Here is a 25,941-nt window from a genome sequence, read left to right as displayed (position 1 = left end):
AGAATCGCCCAGCCCTAGTTGGCCGGCCGGCCGGGAGCCGTTGTTTGTTCCGAGTCTGCCGCCACAGACTTTATGACGTTGACGGATAACAGACTCCATGTTGTTTTCTTCTCATGATATTGTAAAGTATTGATTATTAAATTATTGTAATTCACAGATCTATTTCCATTGTTCATTTATGTTTTTGAATACCTTTTATTTTATCTTATGGAACCGTGCATTACCGTGAACCCAACCAATTAAATTAAATGAAAACGTGCACACAATACTGACTCGCGCACATACTACACTTCTACCGTACATTACCGCTATCCATTTTGTTTTGTTATTGCAATGCACTCATCTAGTGATATAATATCGGCCGATAGTAAAAAAAATGTACACATCGGTATCGGTCCGATATCAAGATAGGGCCGATATAAAAAAAAAATATATATATATATTTTTTTTATTTTATATTTTCTTTATCTTTTGGTCTTAAATAGTTTCAAAATATTCAGTCATTTCTGAAAATAAGTCAAAAAAAGTTATTAAAAAATATGCGTTTTGGAAAATATCTCTTTATTTGATTATCATAAAAAAGTGTTTTCTATACATATAGAATATATAGAATATGTATCGACATCGGTAAATATCGGTATCGGCCAGAACAGCAATATTAATATTAGTTATCGGTTATCGGCCACAATTTTCACATCGGTGCATCACTAGCACGCATCTATAGGGTTGGGCATCATTTGGATTTGAACGATTCGATTCCGGTTCCGATTCTCCATTTCGATTCCTGTTCTAAACTATTCTCGATTCCGATTCTTTGAGGTGCAGGTCAAAACAGGTCAAAAATCGATTTTAATTGTTCAAAATCGTCCTAAATCATTCATTTGAATTAATAGATACAATCGATTAATCGCCCAGCCCTAGGAGGACCGTGAGATCAATCAATCAGATTTATTTATATAGCACATTTAACATGACACATGTCAACTAGGGATGTCCGATATTATCGGCCTACCGATATTATCGGCCGATATCGGCATTAAAATGTGATATCGGAAAAAATCTGTATCGGTTTTCAATTATTATTAAATTTTTTTTACATTTATTTAACCTTTATTTACCCAGGCAAGCAAGTAAGAACAAATTCAGATTTTATTTATTGTCAAAAGTATACATAATGTTGTGTTAATTCCACAACAAGAGATATGTAAGGTTAATTACCTGAAATTATTCAATTTTTTGGGGGGGGGAAACCCTGCATATATCGGTATCGGAAATTAAGAGTTGGACAATATCGGTATATCGGTAAAAAAGCCAATATCGAGCATCCCTAATGTCAACCAAAGTGCTGTACAGAGGGTAGATACATACATAGATAGATACATCTAGACAACATATAGAAAACAATCACAACTCCGTTTTACAGGGGGGGAACACAGGCAAGGTAGAAGTGGGTTTTGAGCCTAGATTTGAAGGCATCTATCGAGGGGGCAAGCAGCCTAATTGAGGTGGGGATGCTGTTCCACAGTTCAGGGGCTGCGACAGCAAAGGCACGCCCCCCCCCCCCCCCCCCCCCTCCCCCCCCCCACCCCAAGATAATCAGCACGGGTCAGAGGAGGCAGAATACCTGGTTCTGGGAGGACCCCAAGATAATCAGCACGGGTCAGACGAGGCTGCAGCTGCCAGTGTGTTAAAAGGCAGGAGGGCAGCGGGCCAAGACTTCTACAGACACGTGAGCCAATGGCTGCCACCTCAGCACAGACCGAGAGGGTCAATTAGCCTCGGTGTCCAAGGTACAGGCTTCAAGTTGATTCAGTCACTTTTACAGCGTAGAGAAGTCCCTCTGTTTCCTGGCTCCTCGCCCTGACAGCAGCAGCCAGCAACACAGTGTGTCATTGGCAAAATATTATAAATGATAGATGAGTAGGGTTGGGCACCGAGAACCAGTTCTACCGGTTCTAATAGGAACCGGTTCCTAACGGTTTTTCTACTTTGTTAATTAATACCCTAGTTACAGTACAGCAACCGAATTAAACTGTATCAACTGACAATGTGAATAGTATGAAAAAAATGTAAGATAAAAAAAATAAATAAAAGAATTATCCTGCGAAATAAGCGGTGACCTGTTTTGACCTGCACCTCAAAGAATCGGAATCGAGAATAGTTTAGAACAGGAATCGAAATGGAGAATCGGAACCGGAATCGTTCAAATCCAAACAATGCCCAACCCTATAGATGAGTGTTAGTGATGCACCGATGTGAAAATTGTGGCCGATAATCGATAACCAATATTAATATGACAATCAAAAGATTTTTTTTTACAAAAAGTGATGTTTGGTGAAAGTTAGATTTGCACTTTATTAATCCCAATATGGAAATTCATTCTAGTTTGATGATCAAGAGGCACCTTTTATTTGTTTTAAGTGAAGTTTGGTGAAAAAGCAAGTTATTGCACTATTAATCCCAATAGGGACATTCATCTTAGTTTGATCAAGAGTAACCTTTTATATATATATATTAGGGGTGGACTGGAACGGTACGCATTCGAACCGTGTACTGATCAATACACACATGCCCCGAACCGTGGAGGTCGTACCGAACGGTACACATTCGGGGCATGTGTGTATTGTTCGGTTATATAACCAGGGCACGAAATTAACTTTTTGACTCACCGGCCAAATTTTTTTTCATTAAAAAAATATATATATATATATTTTATATAAAAAAAATGTTTTAATAAAATATATATTATATAATCATACTTGTAGTTGTATTATCTGCGAGACATCGCCACCATGCAATAAGTCAAAATGCTCGCTATCTGCAAACAGCTCCACTGTCTGTGTGTATACTTGAGTAGCCTCCAGCTCCAGCAAGGATTCTCCGGCGCTTCAGCTAGACCCTATATTCAGCTAGACCCTACATTCAGCATGCAAGGATTCTCCGGCGCTGCAGCTGGACCCTATTGGTATAATGTTACGGTTCTTTGGTCAAATCACATTCAACATGCCCTCAGCTAGAATACGCATTGAATCAATGTTTAGACATTGATATCAGGAACTATCTGTAGCTACTGCTAGCCCGCTAGATAACGTTAAGACAATTTAGTTTACTGGGACATATAGATCTAACGTGAGCTAGCTAACGTGAGCTAGCTAACGTGAGCTAGCTAACGAGGGAACGGAGGTATTATGCACTCGAGTCGACTATTGCTGGAGCATTTGTTGATATCAGCAGCTATCAGTAGCTAGCCAGCTAGATACCGTTAGACAATGCCTCGTCATGTATTAAACTAAAAGTGAATAGTTGACTGGGTCATTGTTTAAACAGTAATGGTAGCTCATGGAGGTCCGCTCTAGACTAGAGCAGACTGCCTCTGTGTTGATACGAGCAGAAGCCAATAGTATCCCGCTGCAGGGCTGGGCGGATATGACTCGTTGCCACGTTTTTTTTCAAAATAAGAGTATCATACGAACCGAATGTTGCTAACTGCCGGAGCCATCGATATTATGACTGGAGCTGCGCTTGGGGCGGAAATGAGACCTGCACAGATTTTCAAAATAAGAGTATCGTTATGAACTTGATTGATTGATTACACGCCACACGGCGGGCAGACCTCTCAGTGGCACGCGCCAAACGTAAAAACTGAGCGCCAATGGCGGGTGGCGGCCTTTAATTTCGCCCCCTGTATATAACGTTACGTTAGCTACAAGCTAACTAATGTTAGCCGCAAGCTAACCGTGGAAACGCTCACAGAGAAGTGACTCCACGACACCAGTTCGATTAGTGGGGAAGGGGGGTATATCGAGTTAATACTTTGACAAATGTTGCCTATATTTTTCAGTCAGTTCCGTCTTTGTGTGCCAAACATTCTTTTTTTTTTATCCACTTTTTCTCCCATTTTCTATATTTTCTCCCATCCCAATTTCGTATCATCCAATTCAACCCTCCCCTGTCACGAACGCTGTTTCTTGCCTCCCACAAGCCGGCTGCAATGTGGACTAAGTCATACATAGCACAAGTCCCCTCCGGTACTTGAGGTAACAGCAGTCGCATCTTTTCACCTGCGCAGCTCGATCTCTCAGTGGCGAGGAGTAACGCGTGGGAGGCTCACGCTGCCCCGACACTTCCTGATTCTACTGCGCAGGCGCACCAACCGACCTGTAGGAGTCGCTGTCCACAACGCCCGATCCCCACCCATCAGTTTCCCACCCCCTAATACGGCCAATGTGTATTAGTATGAACGACCAGCTAAACTGAAAGCAATGTGGAGCGCTGGGCTCGAACAGGCGAGCCCAGCGTCTCCGCATTCGTGGCGAGCGCCTTGCCCACTACGCCACGTAGCCGCCCGTGTGCCAAACATTATTAAAGGTAAACCTTTTTTTCTTACCAAATAAATTAGAAGCATGTTTAAATCAGCAATGCCTCCCCTCTTGCTGTACCAAAATCTCTCCTAGCTCTAACCGTCGCTGTCAAAATAATGTGCCTGATGTCAAATGGCCTCATTCTTTCAGTTTTTGCATGACTACGTCCTTGAGAATAACTGAAAAGTTGGATTCTTTTTAGGCTATATATCTTATGTTGATGTATGGTATTTTTGGAGTGTTACTTTTCTTTTAAATAAAAAACATATACCGAACCGAAAACCTAAAACCGTGATACGAACCAAACCGTCGATTTTGTGAACCGTTCCACCCCTAATATATTTTATATTTTCTTTTAAGTGAAGATTGGTGAAAGTTAGGTTTGCACTTCAATCCAAATAGGGAAATTCATCTTGGTTTGATAATTGTTGTGTCAAATAAAAACAAAGGTTATTTGAATGATTTCCTTGGCGTTTCTAGTTTTCAAGAGAAAGAAATCGATTAAAATTGGAAATCGGATTTTTTTTTTTTTTTTTTAGATTTTCTTTTTAGGCCATATCGCCCACTAGCCCTAAGTCCTCCCAGAAGCAGGTATTCTGCTCCTCTTCCTGGACGACACGACAAGCCGAGCTGCTGGAGGATCTCATTACTTTGGATGAATTTAAAACATTAACGACAGACCTGGAGTCAGTCAGTCTGTGTTTCTGAACATCGCGTTTCCTTTAACCCTGAACACTTGACCTTTAATGTGTTTTGTATGATATTATTCTATGCATTTATTTCGCATGTGTTTTATGTTGTAGGTCGTCTGTATGTGTTTTAAATGCTGAGCAGCATAATATCATACAACAAAACACATCACCTTACCACCCTAAACCCTCCCCAGTGACCGACAGGGGAGACATGTGGTACTCATTGTACTGCAGCTGTCAAGACAGAATTTTTCAATCAACCGCTGAATTACTGAGGGATATGAAAGCAATTAATCGGGGTTTGCTTAGCCAAGGAGAAAGATGAGAGGAGGGACACCATGTCGGTCGGTCGGTGTGTGTGTGTGTGTGTGTTAACTCTCTGCCACGCTGGGAACTAGATCTGACTATGTGCTGCCTGCCACGCATTAAACCAATGGAGTCGCTCACCTTGTTTGCAGAGCTATAACTATTTAAATAAATTATTATAGCTATATATATGCAATACTATGGCCCATTTGACATAGAGTATCTATCGTTCAAGATAGATAGAATGGAATATTTTTTCCATCCATACATTATAGTTTTATACCGTGGTGAATATAAGTATGTTTTTAGAGTGGTCTGGGGTAATTCCTGGAAGGCTAGTAATAGCCCGCGACGCATATTATACTTAATCCATTGGCATTTCATCCCTATACACGCTACAATAAAAAATTCAAATGCATATGATCGGTATATTATGTTCCATCATGCATGAAAGGGGAGGGGGGGGGGGGTCGTCTATGATTAATTGATTGTCAATAACGGCATTTGTTAGTACAACAGCATACGTTGATCAGGGCTAAGGCTATGACAACAATAGACAACCAAGCTGAAATTGACGTTAAATTGCTCTTACCTGTGGCCAATGATAATCCAAAAAGAATATTCCAATTATTTGATTGCCATCTGCTAGATCGTATGTCCATTTGGCCCACGCCATAACCCCCCACAGTATAATTAATCCGACGTCGGATTGATGATTCAATGCGATCGAGTGAAGATCTTGATCCACGTTACAAGAAAACTCCACCCGGATGACTTTCAGTGACGGACAGCCCCATACACAGATACAAAGGGAGTGCAACATCGGCCGCATACCACCAGATGGTGGTATCGGACCGCTGCGATCTCAGACACATTGCCACACAGTCCTACAGCATAGCAGGATGAATTATGAATGGAAATAGTGAATAAAAGAAATAACGATCCAATAACGAGTGTACTCGTTGTTGGCGTTATTCGATTGGCGGGCTATAACGAGTTAACTCGTTTTGGGCTGAGAATGAGTTAAGGCAAAAACGTTTTTTTTTTTTAAATATATTTTTTGTATTTTTGCTCCTAAAACACACCAGCCCATTTTCAATGAGATGCAATAGCTCCGCCTGGCAGTAGAGGGCAGTGTTTACCGTCTGCCAGCTCAGACAGGGTCTGAAGGCTATACCAGAGGCTGCAGCTATGAATTATGAATAGATATAGCGAATAAACGAAATAACGATCCCAAAAACGAGTTAACTCGTTTCTGGCGCTGAACGCATGGCGGCAGGGAGCGAAATTAACTTTTTGACTCACCGGCCAGTGGCGGGTAGATGGGAAGAGTCTACCCGCCAAGCATATTTCTTACCTGCCAAAATTTTTTTGATTAAAAAAAAATATATATATATTTTATATAAAAAAAAATTAAATAAAATATATATTATATAATCATACTTGTAGTTGTATTATCTGCGAGACATCGCCACCACGCAATAAGTCAAAATGCTTGCTATCTGCAAACAGCTCCACTGTCTGTGTGTATACTTGAGTAGCCTCCAGCTCCAGCAAGGATTCTCCGGCCCTGCAGCTAGACCCTATATTCAGCTAGACCCTACATTCAGCATGCAAGGATTCTCCGGCGATGCAGCTGGACCCTATTTATAACGTTATGGTTCTTTTGTCAAATCACATTCAACATGCCCTCAGCTAGAATACGCATTCAATCAATGTTATAAGACATTGATATCAGGAGCTATCTGTAGCTACTGCTAGCCCGGTAGATAACGTTAAGACAATTTAGTTTACTGGGACAGATAGATCTAACGTGAGCTAGCTAAGCTAGCTAACGAGGGAACGGAGGTATTATGCACTCGAGTCGACTATTGCTGGAGCATTTGTTGATATCAGCAGCTATCAGTAGCTAGCCAGCTAGATACCGTTAGACAATGCCTCGTCATGTATTAAACTAAAAGTGAATAGTTGACTGGGTCATTGTTTAAACAGTAACGGTAGCTCATGGAGGTCCGATATAGACTAGAGCAGACTGCCCGCATATCGCAATGGTGGCGTTTCAGGAAGTAAACAAGCCAAATGAGAGCTTCCGATTGGTCATTTGCTTTCTTTCTCATGAAACCAGTCACGTCACTCTACTGTGATTGGACCGTTGACTTGAGTGCAATGTGGGACTTGTAGTTTAACGATCTCGCGGCGGAGAAAAAAAAGACGAGAGAGGCTATAATCTGTACTCGCACAATCAAAATAAGAGTATCGTTATGAACTACACGTCTACACGCCACACGGCGGGCAGCCCTCTAAGTGTCAAGCGCCAAAGGTAAAAACTGAGCGCCCCTGGCGGGCGGCGGGCTTTAGTTTCGGTCCCTGCATGCAATAACGAGTTAACTCGTTTCCAGCGCAGATTGTGTTTTAATAAAAAAGAAAGACTAACTTAATCAGAATAATCACTTTATTCAAATTGAGGATTTAGTTTGATGATATATATAAAAAATGTAATTAAAAAAAAATTATTATTAAAAACGAAGGTTCGAACGTTCGTTCGAAAAACCCTGACGAAGTTCGAATCCCAAAAACAGGCTTCGGGGACAGCCTCAGTGTGTGTGTGTACGTGTGTGTGTGTGTGTGTGTGTGTGTGTGTGTGTGTGTGTGTGTGTGTGTGTGTGTGTGTGTGTGTGTGTGTGTCTTGCATGGGGATGTGTTGCTGTGTGTTACTGGTGGCGAGTAGGAGAGAGAGATATTAGTTTACATTATGATAATGTGAACAAAAAAACGTTGTCTGAATATGAATGCAGAGGAGTAGCTCCAGAGAGACACTGATATTGGAGCAGCCGGCCAGCCGGGCACAGCAGCAGCAGCACCAGAGGCGAAGATTATCCGTGCCAGGAGCAGACGCTCCCACAGATCCACGATGTGTTTAGCCTGTTTGGCTTCACTGGAGCGCACAGGTGGGTGGAGACGCTCCAGACCCTGACAGGCCCATTGTGTTGTAGCTCCTGCAGCTGCCCTGGATCATGACTCGTTGCTAACGATCGCCAGGCTGCACCAGCAGGGGTCATTAATATGGGTGCGGGGGCGGAAGCACCCGATCGATGGCGTGCCGTTCGTTCCCGACGCCATTTCCTCAGCGAGCGCCGCGTTCCGTAGAGGTGGAACTCCTAGGAGCTCATAGGTATAGATCAATATTCTCTCAAACGGTGTGAAAGTTATGATACAGAAAGTTTATGTTTTTCAGGTGATAAACTGGGTATAAAATATATAAATTAGTACTATTGACCCATCGCTGCCCCTCCTCCCTCCTGGACCCATCGCTGCTCCTCCTCCCTCCTGGACCCATCGCTGCCCCTCCTCCCTCCTGGACCCATCGCTGCCCCTCCTCCCTCCTGGACCCATCGCTGCCCCTCCTCCCTCCTGGACCCATCGCTGCCCCTCCTCCCTCCTGGACCCATCACTGCTCCTCCTCCCTCCTGGACCCATCACTGCCCCTCCTCCCTCCTGGACCCATCACTGCCCCTCCTCCCTCCTGGACCCATCACTGCCCCTCCTCCCTCCTGGACCCATCACTGCTCCTCCTCCCTCCTGGACCCATCACTGCCCCTCCTCCCTCCTGGACCCATCGCTGCACCTCCTCCCTCCTGGACCCATCGCTGCCCCTCCTCCCTCCTGGACCCATCGCTGCTCCTCCTCCCTCCTGGACCCATCGCTGCCCCTCCTCCCTCCTGGACCCATCGCTGCTCCTCCTCCCTCCTGGACCCATCACTGCTCCTCCTCCCTCCTGGACCCATCACTGCTCCTCCTCCCTCCTGGACCCATCACTGCTCCTCCTCCCTCCTGGACCCATCACTGCTCCTCCTCCCTCCTGGACCCATCGCTGCACCTCCTCCCTCCTGGACCCATCACTGCTCCTCCTCCCTCCTGGACCCATCACTGCTCCTCCCTCCTGGACCCATCATTGCTGCACCTCCCTCCTCGACCCATCACTGCACCTCCTCCCTCCTGGACCCATCACTGCACCTCCCTCCTGGACCCATCACTGCTCCTCCTCCCTCCTGGACCCATCACTGCTCCTCCTCCCTCCTGGACCCATCACTGCCCCTCCTCCCTCCTGGACCCATCACTGCACCTCCTCCCTCCTGGACCCATCACTGCACCTCCCTCCTGGACCCATCACTGCTCCTCCTCCCTCCTGGACCCATCACTGCTCCTCCCTCCTGGACCCATCGCTGCTCCTCCTCCCTCCTGGACCCATCACTGCTCATCCTCCCTCCTGGACCCATCACTGCTCCTCCTCCCTCCTGGACCCATCACTGCTCATCCTCCCTCCTGGACCCATCACTGCTCCTCCTCCCTCCTGGACCCATCGCTGCATCACACAGATACACTTCCGCTCCAGCGCAGCTCAGTATCAGGACAGGAAACGGAGGTGGAGGAGGAACCAGAGAGTAACTGAGTTACACTGAGGGGGTGAGCTGAGGACACTTTCCTCTCTCTCTCACTCTTTCCGTCTCATGCTCTCTGTCTCTCTCTCTGTCTGTCTGTCTGTCTGTCTCCAAACTTTCTTTTGTAAGGTGGTCCCGCTCTCGCTGCCGCTTCTTCATCCTTTTAGTCTGAGAAAGCCGCAGTGGGTTTTCTTTTTAGCGGCCGGCTTATCCTTCCATATGGTTCCACATATTTTGTAACCCATTTAATGTTATTAAGCTAACGTTAGCTAATCGTTATAGCAGGCGGACGTGACAAGATACACTTCACCACTAAGGTACCCATGTATATGTCGAAATACTTCCCAAAGGTCAGTGAATTCCACGGCCACAACACCAGAGGGAGCTCTACAAATCATGTTCAACCCAGATACGGCTCAAACAAGGGATTAAACACGTTTCGCAATTATGCAACAATAATGTGGAACACCCTACCCAAAACCGTGAAGGAATGTGAATCGCGATTCCCTACCCACCTTCAAAACCGCTCTCAAATAGCGCCTATGGGTGGCTGCAATTAGAAACTGGCCCGGGTAAATGTCCAAATCCCCCCCCCCCCCCCACCAATGTACAGTTTCTTCCCCTTCGGATGTATATATTTTTTTTTATGATCTCTTTTTACTACAGAGTTCTGTATATCCGTTTGTCGTGTATGTCATAAATGTCATGATGAATTGAAAATGGGGGACCCCGATGTAAACAAGACAAAAGTATTTTTCTGGTCAGCATCCTCTTAGCAGTTTTCAATCAATCAATCAATCAATCAATCAATCAATCAAACGTTAGCTCCCTACAGTGCAAGCAAGCGCTGCAGAAGAAGAGTAGCGGATGTGACGTCGGTAAACAAGGAGAGACTGGGGGCTGGTGAGACCAAAACACACCGCAGTTTTAATTATTTTACATGACTATTTTGTTAGCCGCCACGTGGCGGACAGACCTCTCAGTATCACTCGCCAAACCTAAAATCTGCCCGCCAATTTCAGACCCTGTCTCTGTGTCTCTCTTTCGGTCTCTGTATCTCTCCCTCCCTCACTCTCACTCTCTCTGCATCTCTCCCTCACTCTGTCTCTCTTTCCATCCCTCTTTCCATCTCACTCTCTGTCTCTCTCTATGTCTCTCCCTCTCCCTCTCTTTCTGTCTCTCTCTCTCCCTCACTCGCCGTCTTTCTCTTTCTCTCTCTAAACAATGAGGCCCAGAAGAACTGGGGGGATGGAGAGAGAGAGGGGGGTGTAGCTGGAACCCTTTTTAATTCACCAAAAGCTGCTCCAACAAAAGGCCCCACAAGGGAGCCGCCACAGAGAGCCAGCCAGGCCAGCTGAAAACAGGGTCGAGGGAGTGAGAAAGAGAGAGAGTGTGTGAGAGAGAGAGAGAATGTGAAAAAATAAAAGAACAAATAAAGAATGAGCAAATGAAAGAATGAGAATGACAGAATGAATGAAAGAATGAGAGAGTGGCAGATTGAAAGAATGAAGGCTATAAAAATCGGGCATTTTGAATGTAGGTAGAGGAGAGGGGGGTCTGGAAGGAGGGGTGGTGGGCCCATTGGATGTATGTGTGTGTGCATGTGGGTCTTTTTTTGTGTGTGTGCATGACGCATGTGTGTGTGTCTATGTGATCTCAAACGCATGGCCGTTCAGTGACGGTAGTGAAAGGGTTAACCTTCAGTAGTGTGGTAGTGAAAGGTTAATCTTCTGTAGTATGGTAGTGAAAGGGTTAACCTTCTGTAGTGCAGTAGTGAAAGTGTTAACCTTCTGTAGTGTGGTAGTGAAAGTGTTAACCTTCTGTAGTATGGTAGTGAAAGGGTTGACCTTCTGTAGTGTGGTAGTGAAAGGGTTGACCTTCTGTAGTGTGATAGTGAAAGGGTTGACCTTATGTAGTGTGGTAGTGAAAGGTTAACCTTCTGTAGTGTGGTAGTGAAAGGGTTAACCTTCTGTAGTGTGGTAGTGAAAGGGTTAACCTTCTGTAGTGTGGTAGTGAAAGGGTTGACCTTCTGTAGTGTGGTAGTGAAAGGGTTAACCTTCTGTAGTGTGGTAGTGAAAGGGGTAACCTTCTGTAGCATGGTAGTGAAAGGGTTGACCTTCTGTAGTGTGGTAGTGAAAGGGTTAACAGTCTGTAGTGTGGCAGTGAAAGGGTTAACCTTCTGTAGTGTGGTAGTGAAAGGGTTGACCTTCTGTAGTGTGGTAATGAAAGGGTTGACCTTCTGTAGCGTGGTAGTGAAAGGTTTAAAAGAAAGGTAACTAATGGGTTTCCTAAAAGGTGCATCGGTCCTTCCTGTAAACTAGCTTGAACAGCTCCGTGCATTTAGTCCGATGGCAACAACAACTCCACTGAAACCCCCCATTAAAACCACATCTTTCAAGGGACAAACACACACTGCTGCTGTACAACAAAGGGTGGTGAAACGTGTGTCTCGCCCCACAAAAGTCGTATCCATGACAACCAATTCCAAATATCCTGCGGTGACCTCTACAAAGCCGGCCACAGAACTCCTCGCAGGATTAGCGTCAGACAGCGCTGTAAATATATAAACAAGCAGCAAACGGCCTTATTACACATCGGCACGCGACGTGATCTCTCACTTACTCGACGCGTCCAGCTGCTCCAAGGTATTGTGGGGAAAGCCTGTGACATTTGAAGTATGCCAGCGATAGAAAAGCAATCCACAGACAGCCACCAAACACACACACACATGGTACACATTCAGGGCTCCTCCCACTCTCTCTGGACATTTTCTAGGAGTTTTTCTTGTCAATCCAGGACAGCACTTGCTCACAAACGGTCATGTAATTAACGGTAGGCCTAGTATCGACACATTTAACGCTAGTTTTATTCCTCCTTTTTTAATGATGGAGGCCGGACTGTGTTAATGTAGTTGGTGTTTTTTTATAGTGGTCTTTTCTATTGTAGTTTTAACGAAGTTGGTGTTTTTTTTTATAGTGGTGAGTGTCTATGTATTGTGACTGTATGTTTGTCTTTTAACCACTGCACAAATGAAGTTCCGAAAGGAAAATAAAGTAATTTGAAGTTGAATGATGCAGGGTTTTCATTTCATTTCATTTAAACTAGAAAGACAACCGAGGTTTCCCTCATTTAGAGTCGCGTTGAGTGTACAGAAATAAGCAAAGAAATCCACATCAAATCACACGGAATATAAAATCACAACAAAGAGACAACAAGACGAGGCAAAGAGCAAGGATAACAAATCAATTAAAACACGTAAAACTTGATTGACAAAGGTTGGCGATCAAGGTGTTAAACTCTGCAACAGAGGGGAGAATCTCAAGCTTTAAGGACTGCTGGGGAGTTCATTCCATGAGCTATAGCGAAATGCAGATGTACCCTGTTCAGAGCAAACTGGACCTTAAGGACCAGCCAGTCAGATTGCATTATGCAGCATGAATGCAACACGCTTGGCAAAAGAGATAAAGAGAAGAGAGACAATCAATTCGAGAGCTTTCGCTAATAATAATCAGCGGCTCGTCGCGGCGGCCCTCGACACCGTTTTCAAGGTGAGAACCCCCCGCTCACAGAGACACGGATTTAGCATCAGTGGCGCGCTGCGGCGCTCCCAGGCAGCGTGTCGATCCTGCGAGGCGATAACAAGCTCTCGAGATTCAAGATTCAAGAGGTTTATTCATCACATACATACCAGGGCATACAGTGAAATGTGGTTGGCCATGCCCGCTTCGATTGTGCAATAAAACAATAGTAATAATAATAATAATAATAATAATAATAATAATAATAATAATAATAATAATAATAATAATAATAATAATAATAATAATAATAATAATAATAATAATAATAATAATAATAATAATAATAATAATAATAATAATAATAATAATAATAATAATAATAATAATAATAATAATAATAATAATAATAATAAAAAGATAACTAGAGTAGACATGTTTGTTAATAAATCACTTAAAAGGCACTGGATCCTATGTGATACAATGTGCAGTTTTTCTTCTATGTCCCTATGCTATACTTGCTGTTACTAACTATACTGTACAACAATCACAACTCATTCTTGTCTTAAAGTGTCCTTTTCCTTCCTTTAAAGTGGCCTATTCATTGTGTGTTTAAAGTGACCTGTGGTGTGTGTGAGTGCAGAATGTTGTGTGTGTGTGTGCGAGTGCAGAATGTTGTGTATGTGTGTGTTCATGTGTGCTTGTGTGTGGAGACTGTTCATTGATGTTCTCTCGATGTTCATCAAACGTCTCCGGGAGCAGAAATAACCGCCCTTCTCACAGGATCAGCTCACTGACTGGGGCCTCCTCGGCTACAGGTCGCCAGGAACGGAACCAGCGTGGGCCGGGCCGGGTTTTTTTTTTTTTTTTTTTTTTTTTTTTTTTAAATCAAAGGGTATTGCATATGAATAGGCACTTCAGATAATCCTTCAGAACGTTGATCGGCTCAGCTGACCGACAATAAATAAAAATGACACAGAATCCATCGTAGCCTATAATAACAGCATTGCATTGGCCCATCAACCGGTTTTAATAAACAACCAGAAACAGTAGCATGTGCTTCTTTTAGATCAATTAGGCTGCCTCTAAATATAAAAATGTATCTAAAAAAATAACTAAATAAAATAAAATAAATTAAATATTATTATATATATTTTTTTTCCCCGACTCAGACATGAAAATCGAATGTGGAGACTGGCGCGACTATTAGAAAATTCAAACTCATCCCTAGACCGTAACCCTTTCACTACCACACTACAATCAGGAGTCAGGACAGGACGTCTTACGAACCTTGCTCTGAAAAAGGTGAATTCCTGTACACACATACAGTATAATATTTAATTTGAAACTTTTATTTCAACTCGTAAGACACCGAGGCTTCCCTCATTTACAGCGACGACGAGCTCACAGAACAAGACACAGTTCATCATCAGCAATTTCATACATAAAGGCACAACAAATAAGAATAAGCAATAAGAATCAGCTAAGACTGATTTACACAGTCGACACACGACAGAGATCATACTTTTAAATGCAGCAAGAGAAGAAGCTTCAGCTTCAGAGTCAGTCAGTCGGAGGACATTCCAGGTGTCAAAAGGAAAAAGCAGCTTCTCTTAGTTCAGAGCAAACTGGAGGAACCCTGAGGAACCAGTCAGTCATTTGAACGTGCAGAATAGGTTCCAGGATCCAACAGTGATCCAACGTGATGTAACGGGGACGTTTACCAATGAGGGCTTTAAAAATACAAATGATAGTAGTTAGGCCTTTTCAACCACCAATATCAACCTTAGTGATGAAATAAACAAGCAAACGAACAAAACCACAACAGGCACAATAGAACATTATTGTCGAGCCAGTAGAGCTCTTGATGAGGGGCTCGTCTCGGAGACACAGGATCTAGTCTATAATCAACCCTAAAGGCAACAGCAACAGCCACAACCCCCTTTGCTCTTGAGACCTAGCCTACACACGCAGACATCAGCCTTATAATAGATGTAGGGTGGGTGGGTGGGAGATTAGATTCAAATGCATTGTCATCATACGGCACAAGTAGAGTATACAACGAAAAGAGGGTTGGCATCCAACCAGAGTGCAAATGTAGCAGTAAAGTGTGATAGTAATATACAAGGTACAGGTGATTAAACTGGGTATAAAATATATAAACGAGTACTACTGAGTAATGGTGCTAATCAGATGTATGTACAGAGTTGTAGTATTAATATGTACAGTAATACAGGTATAAAGACACTATGTAGCGTAACTAGTAAGAGTAGGAAAGGGATATGTACAGATATAGTATCTATAGGTAGCCTATGTAAAAAGGATTATATGCAGGTATGTACAAAAGGATGTGGATAAATAGGCCTATATCTATAATAGGCTATATACGGTAAATGAAAAACAAGAAATACATGAAAATAAATAAGTGAAAAAATATATAAATAAATAAAACAAATAATATAGAAATAATGAATAGAAATAAATATCACCAACTATGTTGTATAAATGCACTCACTGCCACAACCTACCGCAAACTGCTAAATAATCGTTTTATCTAAATTATTTTGTCTTCATTATTGTGGGAAGCCAAAATCCTAATTGAAACTGAATGAATGGCCCAGTCCTGGTGTACATGGTGAATATCCTCCCCCTCCCCCGGCACCCTAGTGTCATGCCAGAGGAGGTTCAAACCGCTGACATAATAATCACGGTGACACACGAACGCCAAACCGTGTGATGCAATGCATCACTGATGATGATAACGACGACGACTCATAATTGACGAGAGCTCTCGATAATCAGCGCCCGCTCTGCTCTCGTGGCGACAGTCGTCGCCTGTCTGCTCTCCGAGCGATGAGCTAATCAGCCCCCTCGCCTCTCCGGGGCTTCGAGGGTCATCGACGCTGAAATCTCCGTCTAGGATCGGCCCCCGCGGATACGAGGCAGGGAGGGACCCCCAGAGTGACTGCACCATAATCGCTCCCGATTTGAGATTTCTTTAATGGGAAGGTTAAAAACATGCTTAATTTCTCAATGAGCCCAGCTCACTTGAATGCCCCCCCCCCCCCCCCCCACGAACAGCCGATAACACAGCAGTTAAGAAAAGCCCTCTTGTGTAATTACAAAAGTGCAAGGTCATCGATTTTCAATTTTCTCTCTGCGTTACAGTTGCTGGAAACCTGACTTTATCAGAGAGGCTTTTTCATTAATTTCATATTAGGGGGTGCGCAGATTCCACTCTTTCACTGCGGATACCAACTCTGGGTCCGTCTGTAGTGTGATAGTAAAGGGTTAACCTTCTGTAGTGTGGTAGTGAAAGGGTTAACCTTCTGTATTGTCGCAGTGAAAGGGTTAACCGTTTGGTAGTGTGGCAGTGAAAAGGTTAAGCATGGGCTGATTCAGAGCAGCGATCTGATCCGTTTAATTTGCCAAACAGTATAGACTTCTTGGATCATTAGTTTGGCGTCGCTGAACATAAATATGATATAATCCAATATCTCTCCATTAGAGAGAGATCTAAGATGGTATCACTTCTTCTATGTGCCGGGCATGGAGAAAACAGAAGAAATTTTTTAGCCCTATTTTATCAGCCCAATGTCAGTATTGGTGTCAAAGACATGAATGAATGAATGAATGAAAACTTTATTTAACAGATTGCAGAATGGGTACAATACAGTACGGCTCAATACATACAATTGTTAAGGGGATGCAGACCTGAGAAAGACGTTTGTCTTGTTTCCATCAGGGTCCCCCATTTTCAATTCATATAGACATTTATGACATACACAACATACATGACATTTATGGCATAGGGACATATAGGTATTTAGTACTGATACATTTGTGACATAACGGTATTCAAATATACAGTACTGTTACCCCTAGATCCTGACAGAGTATATACATATGATGGGGAGGGGACTGTACATTAGGAGGGGGTGGGTGGGTGGGAGGGAAATATACATACGGCGGGGAGGGAATATATACATGCGGTGGTGAGGAGACTGTCTATTAGGAGGTGGTGGGGGTTTTGGGCATTTACGGTGGCCAGTTTCGAATTGCAGCCTCCCGTAGGTGCTCTTTAAGAGCGGTTTTGAATGTGGGCAGGGATTCACATTCCTTTACAGCTTTGGGTAGGGCGTTCCACATTGTTGTGGCATAATTGCGAAACGTGTTTAGTCCCTTGTTTGAGCCGAATCTGGGTTTAACATGATTTGTTGAGCTTCCTCTGGTGTAGTGGTTGTGGTATTCACTGACCTTTGGGAAGTATTTTGACTAGTGCTGTCAGGCGATTAAAAAAAATAATCTAATTAATTACAGGATTTGTAATTAATTAATCTAATTAATCGCATTTTAATCGCATAACCATTTTATGCCTGATATTCTATATTATATAATCATATTTCAAATTGCATGTGTCCGGATGGCAGAATTCAGTACTGTATCTACAAAACCTTCTGTTTAATCATCTTCCATCTATTAATTTGCTTAGATTTTTCAGGTCTGGTCAATTTGAGCATGGTGTTATTCACAGTCAAAGATACAAAAAAATTTATTGATATTCTCATTTGGTTCATTACAATTTACTCAAAATAAAATTTTCATTCAATCAATCACCGCGCAGATTGATTGATTGAATGAAAATGTTATTAACAGATTGCAGAATGGGTACAATACAGTACGGCACACAATTGTTAAGGGGATGCAGACCAGGGAATCCATTCTTTGTGGATCTAGCCCACAGTATTTCTGACACTGGGAATACATTCCCTGAGATAGATCTCCCTAGAATCAGATACCAAGAACATGCAAATGGACCATATTAAAAAATAAAAAAGTCTGTAAATGTGTATTCTACATTATTATGGAATGAATGAGATACAAAAAAAATATTATATAAAAAAAAAAAAAAAAAAAAACTTTTTTTTTTGTAATTAATTTTGAGTTAATTTTCATAACGCGATAATTTGCTGTGTAATTAATTAATCTAATTAACGCGATAAACTGACAGCCCTAATTTTGACATGTACATGGGCACCCCGGTCGTATAGTGTATCTTGTAGACCAGGCCCATTGCAAGTTGCTGTACTCTGTCGTCTACTCTAAGCCATCCTAGGTTGGCAAAGTGGGCAGGGGTGAGGTGGGTTCTGGGGTTCAGGTCAAGTAGTAGTCTGACCAGTTTGTTTTGTGATGTTTGTAATTTTGTTTTAAGCGCCTTTGAGGTGCGTTGGTACCATGAGGTGCACGCATAGTCATAGTACCCTTGAATGAGTGCTCCTGCCAGAGTCTTCAGGGTATTCTTGTTTACCAGAGAGGAGATCCGGTACAAGAATCTAGTTCGTTGGTTGACTTTTTTTATTACATTGGATGCCATTTTGTCACAGGAAAGATTTGCCTCTAGGATGGAACCCAGGTAGGTAATTTCGTCTTTCCTTGTGACAATATTGTCACCCACTGTAACTGAGAATCCGTCGGTCTTGCTGAGTTTGTTATTTGAACCGAAGAGAATGGACTCTGTTTTGCCCATGTGTAATGATAGTTTGTTATCAGCGAGCCATATGCAGATTTTGCCTAGTTCCGTGCTGAGGGTTTTTTCAACCTGCAATTTGTTCTTGTCAGAGACCAGCAGGGCTGAGTCGTCCGCAAACAGGAACAAGTTGCAGTCACAGGCTGACGACATGTCATTTGCATAAATTAGGAAGAGTAGCGGTCCTAGTATGCTTCCTTGTGGAACACCACAGCTCACTGTGAGGGGGGGGGGATAGAGTACCGTTTACCTCTACCATCTGTTCTCTCCCCTCCAGGTAGGATTGCATCCAGCTCACTGATAAGCTATCAAAACCAATTGCTTTTAGCTTGTCCATTAGAATGGAGTGATTGACAGTGTCGAAGGCCTTTTGTAGGTCCAGCATGACCATGCCGCAGTATTTGCCCGCGTCCACCCTACTCCCTACTCTTATACTGGAACCTACTCTTTAGAGATGCTGGAACCTAAGACCAAGACCCACCTCAGATAATACCAAGACCAAGAACCATCTCAGATAATACCAAGACCCATCTCAGATAATACCAAGAACCATCTCAGATAATAACAAGAACCATCTCAGATAATACCAAGAACCATCTCAGATAATAACAAGAACCATCTCAGATAATAACAAGAACCATCTCAGATAATACCAAGAACCATCTCAGATAATACCAAGACCCATCTCAGATAATACCAAGACCAAGACCCATCTCAGATAATAACAAGAACCATCTCAGATAATACCAAGAACCATCTCAGATAATACCAAGACCCATCTCAGATAATACCAAGACCAAGACCCATCTCAGATAATAACAAGAACCATCTCAGAATAATACCAAGAACCATCTCAGATAATACCAAGACCCATCTCAGATAATAACAAGAACCATCTCAGATAATACCAAGAACCATCTCAGATAATACCTGGAACCATCTCAGATAATACCAAGAACCATCTCAGATAATACCAAGAACCATCTCAGATAATACCAAGAACCATTTCAGATAATACCAAGAACCATCTCAGATAATACCAAGAACCATCTCAGATAATACCAAGAACCATCTCAGATAATACCAAGAACCATCTCAGATAATACTAGAGCTGCCGCGATAACCGCATTACCGCGGTATCGCTGTTGCATCACGCTCACCGCAGAGTTAGGCTGAATACCGCGTCACCGCTGTTTTTTATCATAATAATAAAGTTGGCTTGCGGCTTGCGGCTCTGCAGATATACCCTACTCGGTTCCAAGCGACCCTATTGGGTAGAAGTGGTACCAGAAAAGTCATGTGAAACATTGCAGACCACTGACTGGTCAGAAGAGAGACGCGTCACACTTTGTAGCCTCAGTCTGAACAAAAACAGAACGCCGGCGCCGCCATCTTTACTGCCTCGCTAAGGATGCATTTCGTTCAGGATTTGTTTGCGACAGAACCAAGCAATAAACAAAAAAGAATGGATTCACTGTGTATTCTGCCTTATTTATTGATGAAACAAAACCGACATCAACCCAATTTACCACCGAGCGGAGAGTTTAGTGTCACAACAAGATCGCTGATGTGTTAAGTTTGTTGTTGTTAATACTACCGTCAGCCGATATACACGAGAGGTAACGTTAAACCCGGGTTTGCTTGGTAGAATACACAATGAGAGGTAACGTTAGCTTTGGCAGAATAGACTCAACGAGAGTCTGGTTAATGTTGTTATTGATTGATTGATTGATTGATTGAAACTGTGTTACTCTGGCTTGCTGCAAGCCCTCGGACATCTATGCCCACGGAGCTTTCAGTGTACACAAGCGAGCGGCCCCGCCTGCATCCATTCCCCACACGGAGACAAACGGAGTAGTACCTGGCTGCAGTGGAAAAGGAACGAAGTACCAGGTGCCTAAAGCGGGTCGAGTCGAGTAGGTACTATGCAGTGGAAAAGCGCCATTAGACTAGAGGCAGGCTATAAGAGTAGACTACTAAAAAAAAAAAAAATGCATTCAAACTTTTTTTTTTTTGTGCGCACTGTGCGGTAATAACCGCGGCGGTAGGAAATATTTCGCAAATTCGTGCGGTAAGGAAAATATCAATACCGCGGCAGCTCTAGATAATACCAAGAACCATCTCAGATAATACCAAGACCAAGAACCATCTCAGATAATACAAAGACCCATCTCAGATAATAACAAGAACCATCTCAGATAATACCAAGAACCATCTCAGATAATACCAAGAACCATCTCAGATAATACCAAGAACCATCTCAGATAATACCAAGAACCATTTCAGATAATACCAAGAACCATCTCAGATAATACCAAGAACCATCTCAGATAATACCAAGAACCATCTCAGATAATACCAAGAACCATCTCAGATAATACCAAGACCAAGAACCATCTCAGATAATACAAAGACCCATCTCAGATAATACCAAGACCCATCTCAGATAATACCAAGAACCATCTCAGATAATACCAAGAACCATCTCAGATAATACCAAGAACCATCTCAGATAATACCAAGAACCATTTCAGATAATACCAAGACCCATCTCAGATAATACCAAGACCCATCTCAGATAATACCAAGAACCATCTCAGATAATACCAAGACCCATCTCAGATAATACCAAGAACCATCTCAGATAATACCAAGACCCATCTCAGATAATACCAAGAACCATCTCAGATAATACCAAGAACCATCTCAGATATCATTTGAGATTCGGTCAGGCTCCTTGGTTCACAAAAGTGATAAACAAACCCATGTATTGAAACAAGTGCAACTAGTGCAGCCTAAAGCTTTTGATACAAAGCACCTTGTGTCCCTATCTCAGTCAGTCCTGCATTCATTCATTCACTAACGGTTAGCCACTCTTCCCCTAGTGGTAGCTCACAGGCGATGCTACCCCCTCAGTCACCACTTCACCACCAGCTGAATCCCCAGAGAGAAGCAACAGTTGTGATTGGAAGATCGACGGGGCAGGGCTTGAGATTTTGATTTTCTCATCACATCATCCTGTGTAGTAGGCTTGTCACCCACGTACAGTCTATAGCGTCATTGTACTCCAATTATGCGGGGGTGGGGGAGGGGGGCAGTGAAATGTAAAATGATGATGTTAATACCAATTTTGAGATTAAAATGATTCCCCATCTGTAGACTATGTGAATTCATTGTTCGTGAATGAGATTTGATTTTGTACAATGTTGCATTAATTACACACACAAGGGCCCGCCCTCCTTTCTTGGTCCTCCAATCGCAACTGTCACTTTCCAGACGGAAGAGACAGTTGTAGGCTGGTAAAGATATGCCTCCTAAAGTGTGTAAACGGAAGTACAGGACGTACAGGCTACAGGCTTTCCGGTTTCGACAAAACAATTATAGAAGCGTGTGAAGTGCACAATATTTCCTCGTTTAAGCCACTGCAACGGCTTTGCCTGAAGAATTTACTACATGACCGGGACGTTCTAGCTTGTTTGCCGACAGGATTCGGGAAAAGTTTGATCCGTTCAGAGGCAGCTTCCAGGGGAAGTACATACACCGGAAATTCTACCCCATACACACTTTCGGCCGTAGTTCTTTACCAGGCTTTATCTCACGGAGGAGATAAAACTGGGAACGAGGTTACAACAGTTGTGATTAGAGGATCAAGAAAAGACAGGCAGGGCTTGAGATAGGCCAATCCTCGTTTTTTGCTTCTCACGTACAGTCTATAGCATCATTGTACTTCGACTTGTTCCAATTATGCGGGGGGTGGGGCAGTGAAATGTAAAATGATAATGTTAATAACAATTTTTAGGTTAAAATGGATCCCCTTCTGTATACTACATGAATTCATGGTTTGTGAATGAGAATAATATGTACAATGTTACATTAATTAATTACACATACATATCACTATAGTGAAAATGGAGGCACAGCGAGAAGCCACCATCCTAGCACGGGTTTGTTCTCAGTTTTTGCTTTGATCAGATGCCTAGAACAGTAGAAGGCACAAACATCCCGGGGCCCATAATGACCCGTCTTCTTTCTACATGGTGGCAATTCGGGGACAGCCCTGACAGAATCTGGCACTGCCGAGGTGACAGGAACAGGCTGCCAGAACCAGGCATCATCCACCCACCCTGTCCCCAGTGAGGCTGCTGCCCATACGGATAAAACTTAAAACTACGATGATACCATGACCATATATATACCTATCCACATGTCTGTACATCGCTGCATATAATCATTGCATATAATCCTTTTTACATACCTGTAGATATCTATACATATCCATTATTAGTTACGCTGCTACTGCTAGCCAGTGTGATTTACTACATAGTGTCTTTATGTAACGGTTGTCTTGTCATATCGTCCCCTCAAACTTCGATACCCAGAGGGAGTTTCGAACCCGGGTCTCCCACGCCGCGGGCAACAGCACAGACCGCTATACCAAGAGGTGAAGAACACTACTTTGAGGATGAGAGTGAGTTTAATCCATAGCACCGCTCACCCCAGCCACTTCACAACATCTGAAGTCCTTTGTGACTGCGCTTAACGATACCGTCCATCCGTTACATGTATACCTGTATCACTGTACATATTAATACTACAACTCTGTACATACATCTGATTAGCACTATTACTCAGTAGTACTAATTTATGCATTTTATACCCAGTTTAATCACCTGTACATTGTATATTACTATTGCACGTTACTGTTACATTTGCACTCTGGTTGGATGAAACTTATTTTTTAATTGCACTGTACTTGTGCTGCATGATGACAATACATTTTAATCTAATCTAAATCAGTTTCTTCTGTTGTCCTTTTCTGGTGTGGTATGAATCAAGACGATGCTTAATGCACATGTTACACCAGAGACCTGTAGCTAGCCCAAACACAAGAATGAATGAGAAAGCGAACTCCCGTTTTGACATCGCGAGATTAAAGTGGACGTTTTTGTTTTTTTTCAAACAGTCACACACCTGCCGCGTGCGTGGACTCTGCGCGAGACACACAAACACACCGCGGCGCGAGCCACACCTTGCACAGCAACAACATGGCGAGGCGCTATAACAACTCTACAACTGAAGACTGTGAGAAAAGAAGTGAGTGTTTGGAAATTAACTTTAGTTTCACAACAGACTCACACTTAACGCCCAAGAAAAAGAACTGAACCGTTGTATGCCATTTCGGTTTATGAAGGAGACCAAACAAACCGCATGAATCACGGTAATAACGAACACAAGGCAGCAACACTCTTCTTGGGACAGCAGCAGCTCGCGGCGGCTGGACCTGTTTGATAGAAGCGTCTCGGTAATCTGGACGCAAGTGAACGTGACCTGCTGGACAGAGAGACACGGGAATAAAGGGGCCGGTTTATAATCACCGTGACCGTGTTTTCTTACCTTGAATAGTGAGAAGTAACACGACCGTATACGCCAACAAGCCGTTAATTGATGAGACGGCGGGGCGAAGCGCTGCGTAGTAGTAGTCTCTCGCCATTCTTCCAAAAACAAGGTGGACATAAAAATCCACAACACCGCGCACCGGGAACCGTTGTTGAAATATTCCTTCTTGTTGACCGACAAGCCTGTGTGAATGTCTACCGCAAAATAAGGTGCCAATAAGTTGCGACTTTGCCCTTCAATCCAAGCGTTTAGTTTTTTAGTTTGATAGTCTCTCTCTCTCTGTCAGACAGTCGTTGTTACACACAGAGCGACATTGTTAGAACCCCTCCCTCCCCTGAACGGGGCGGACACCGCGCGCGCTGCACAGGTAGCTGGCTGTGTTGTGTGACCGCGAGCTCCCCGGCGCGCGCTCCTCGCGTTGATTAGTTCCAATGGAGAAGGGTTCTGACTGTGAGAGAGAGTGGGGATTGTGGTGTGATGTCACAGCAGAGCGTCACGGGGGCTGGAGTTGGGGGGGGGGGGGGGGGGTGATGAGATAAGATATTTCTTTATTGAAATTCGGGCGTCATAGCAACATACACGAGACCCTCCTCTTGGGACCAAGTAAGGTTTTGTCGATATTCCAATGTACAGTTTCCCCCACCACCCCACCCACCCACCCGACCACCTCCAATGTACAGTTTCTAGGTCAAATGTTGGTACTATCTTTTCTAGACTCTTTTTGTATCACAAACAGTACTGTATTTGTAAATCTGGTACAAGATACAAGATAAGATACAAGAGTTTTATTTGTCACGGCATACAGGTATGTGAAATGCGGGGGGTCTCGCCCGCAACGATGTGCATAATACAATAGTAATAATAATGGTATGTCATAAATGTATAGATGTAGCAGTACTGTCTATCTGTATGTCATGTATGTCATATATGTTATGATGAATTGAAAATGGGGGACCCTGATCTGATGTAAACAAGACGAAAGTCTTTCTCTGGTCTGCATCCCCCTTAACAATTGTGTGTATTGAGCTGTACTGTATTGTACCCATTCTGCAATCTGTTAATACAATTTTCAATCAATATGGGGGCGGGGTAGAGGTGTGGGTGTGGAAATAGTAGAAATACATAAATATAGGCAATACGAATTATTACATCTGAATATAAAAATATGAGAACAAATTAACAGTGTAAAGAATGAATGAAAACTTTATTGAACAGATTGCAGAATGGGTACAATACAGTACAGCTCAATACACACAATTGTTAAGCGGATGCAGACCAGAGAAAGACGTTTGTCTTGTTTACATCAGGGTCCCCCATTCTCAATTCATAGTGAGGATATAATTATAATATAATATATATATATATATATAATATAATTATATAAGGATATAATTAACTCTGAATATAAAAATATGAGAAAAATAAACAGTGTAAACAAAGGAGCAGATGAGGGTCTGTATGCCCTATCGGTTATTATATGTTACAATAAATATAGGCAATAACAAATCTGAATAATATACTACTATGACTAAAAGTAAACGGTATACACAAGTTTAGACATTGCGCACATATACAGGATTTTCCAGTACCAGAATAAGTACAGGGCATCTCTCACACACACCCCCTCAACAACAAGGCGAAACGCTCGAGAAAACTGTAATGAACCAATGAATCACAATGATGTGACTACTGTCTTCTGCA

At 43.0% G+C, this 25,941-nt stretch overlaps 1 protein-coding gene across 1 annotated transcript in view; it reads right to left on the bottom strand.

Annotated features, from left to right (window-relative positions):
* The window catches only part of LOC311238843 (nectin-1-like), a gene marked incomplete at its 3' end in the record, with an annotated part of 140,481 nt that extends 115,829 nt beyond the window's left edge, over positions 1–24,652 (bottom strand). Inside the window, exon 1 of the mRNA XM_084327044.1 lies at positions 24,238–24,652. Coding sequence (XP_084183170.1) covers positions 24,238–24,334 — 97 coding nt within the window. The 5' untranslated portion in view covers positions 24,335–24,652. The remainder of the gene's footprint in view (positions 1–24,237) is intronic.
* Between the last annotated feature and the right edge of the window lie 1,289 nt (positions 24,653–25,941).

Source organism: Notolepis coatsorum, assembly GCF_963971535.1.
Source record: "Notolepis coatsorum genome assembly, chromosome: 13".
NCBI lineage: Eukaryota > Metazoa > Chordata > Actinopteri > Aulopiformes > Paralepididae > Notolepis > Notolepis coatsorum.
The sequence above is the reverse complement of the archived record's forward strand: the minus strand, read 5'-3'. Positions and strand labels throughout refer to the sequence as shown.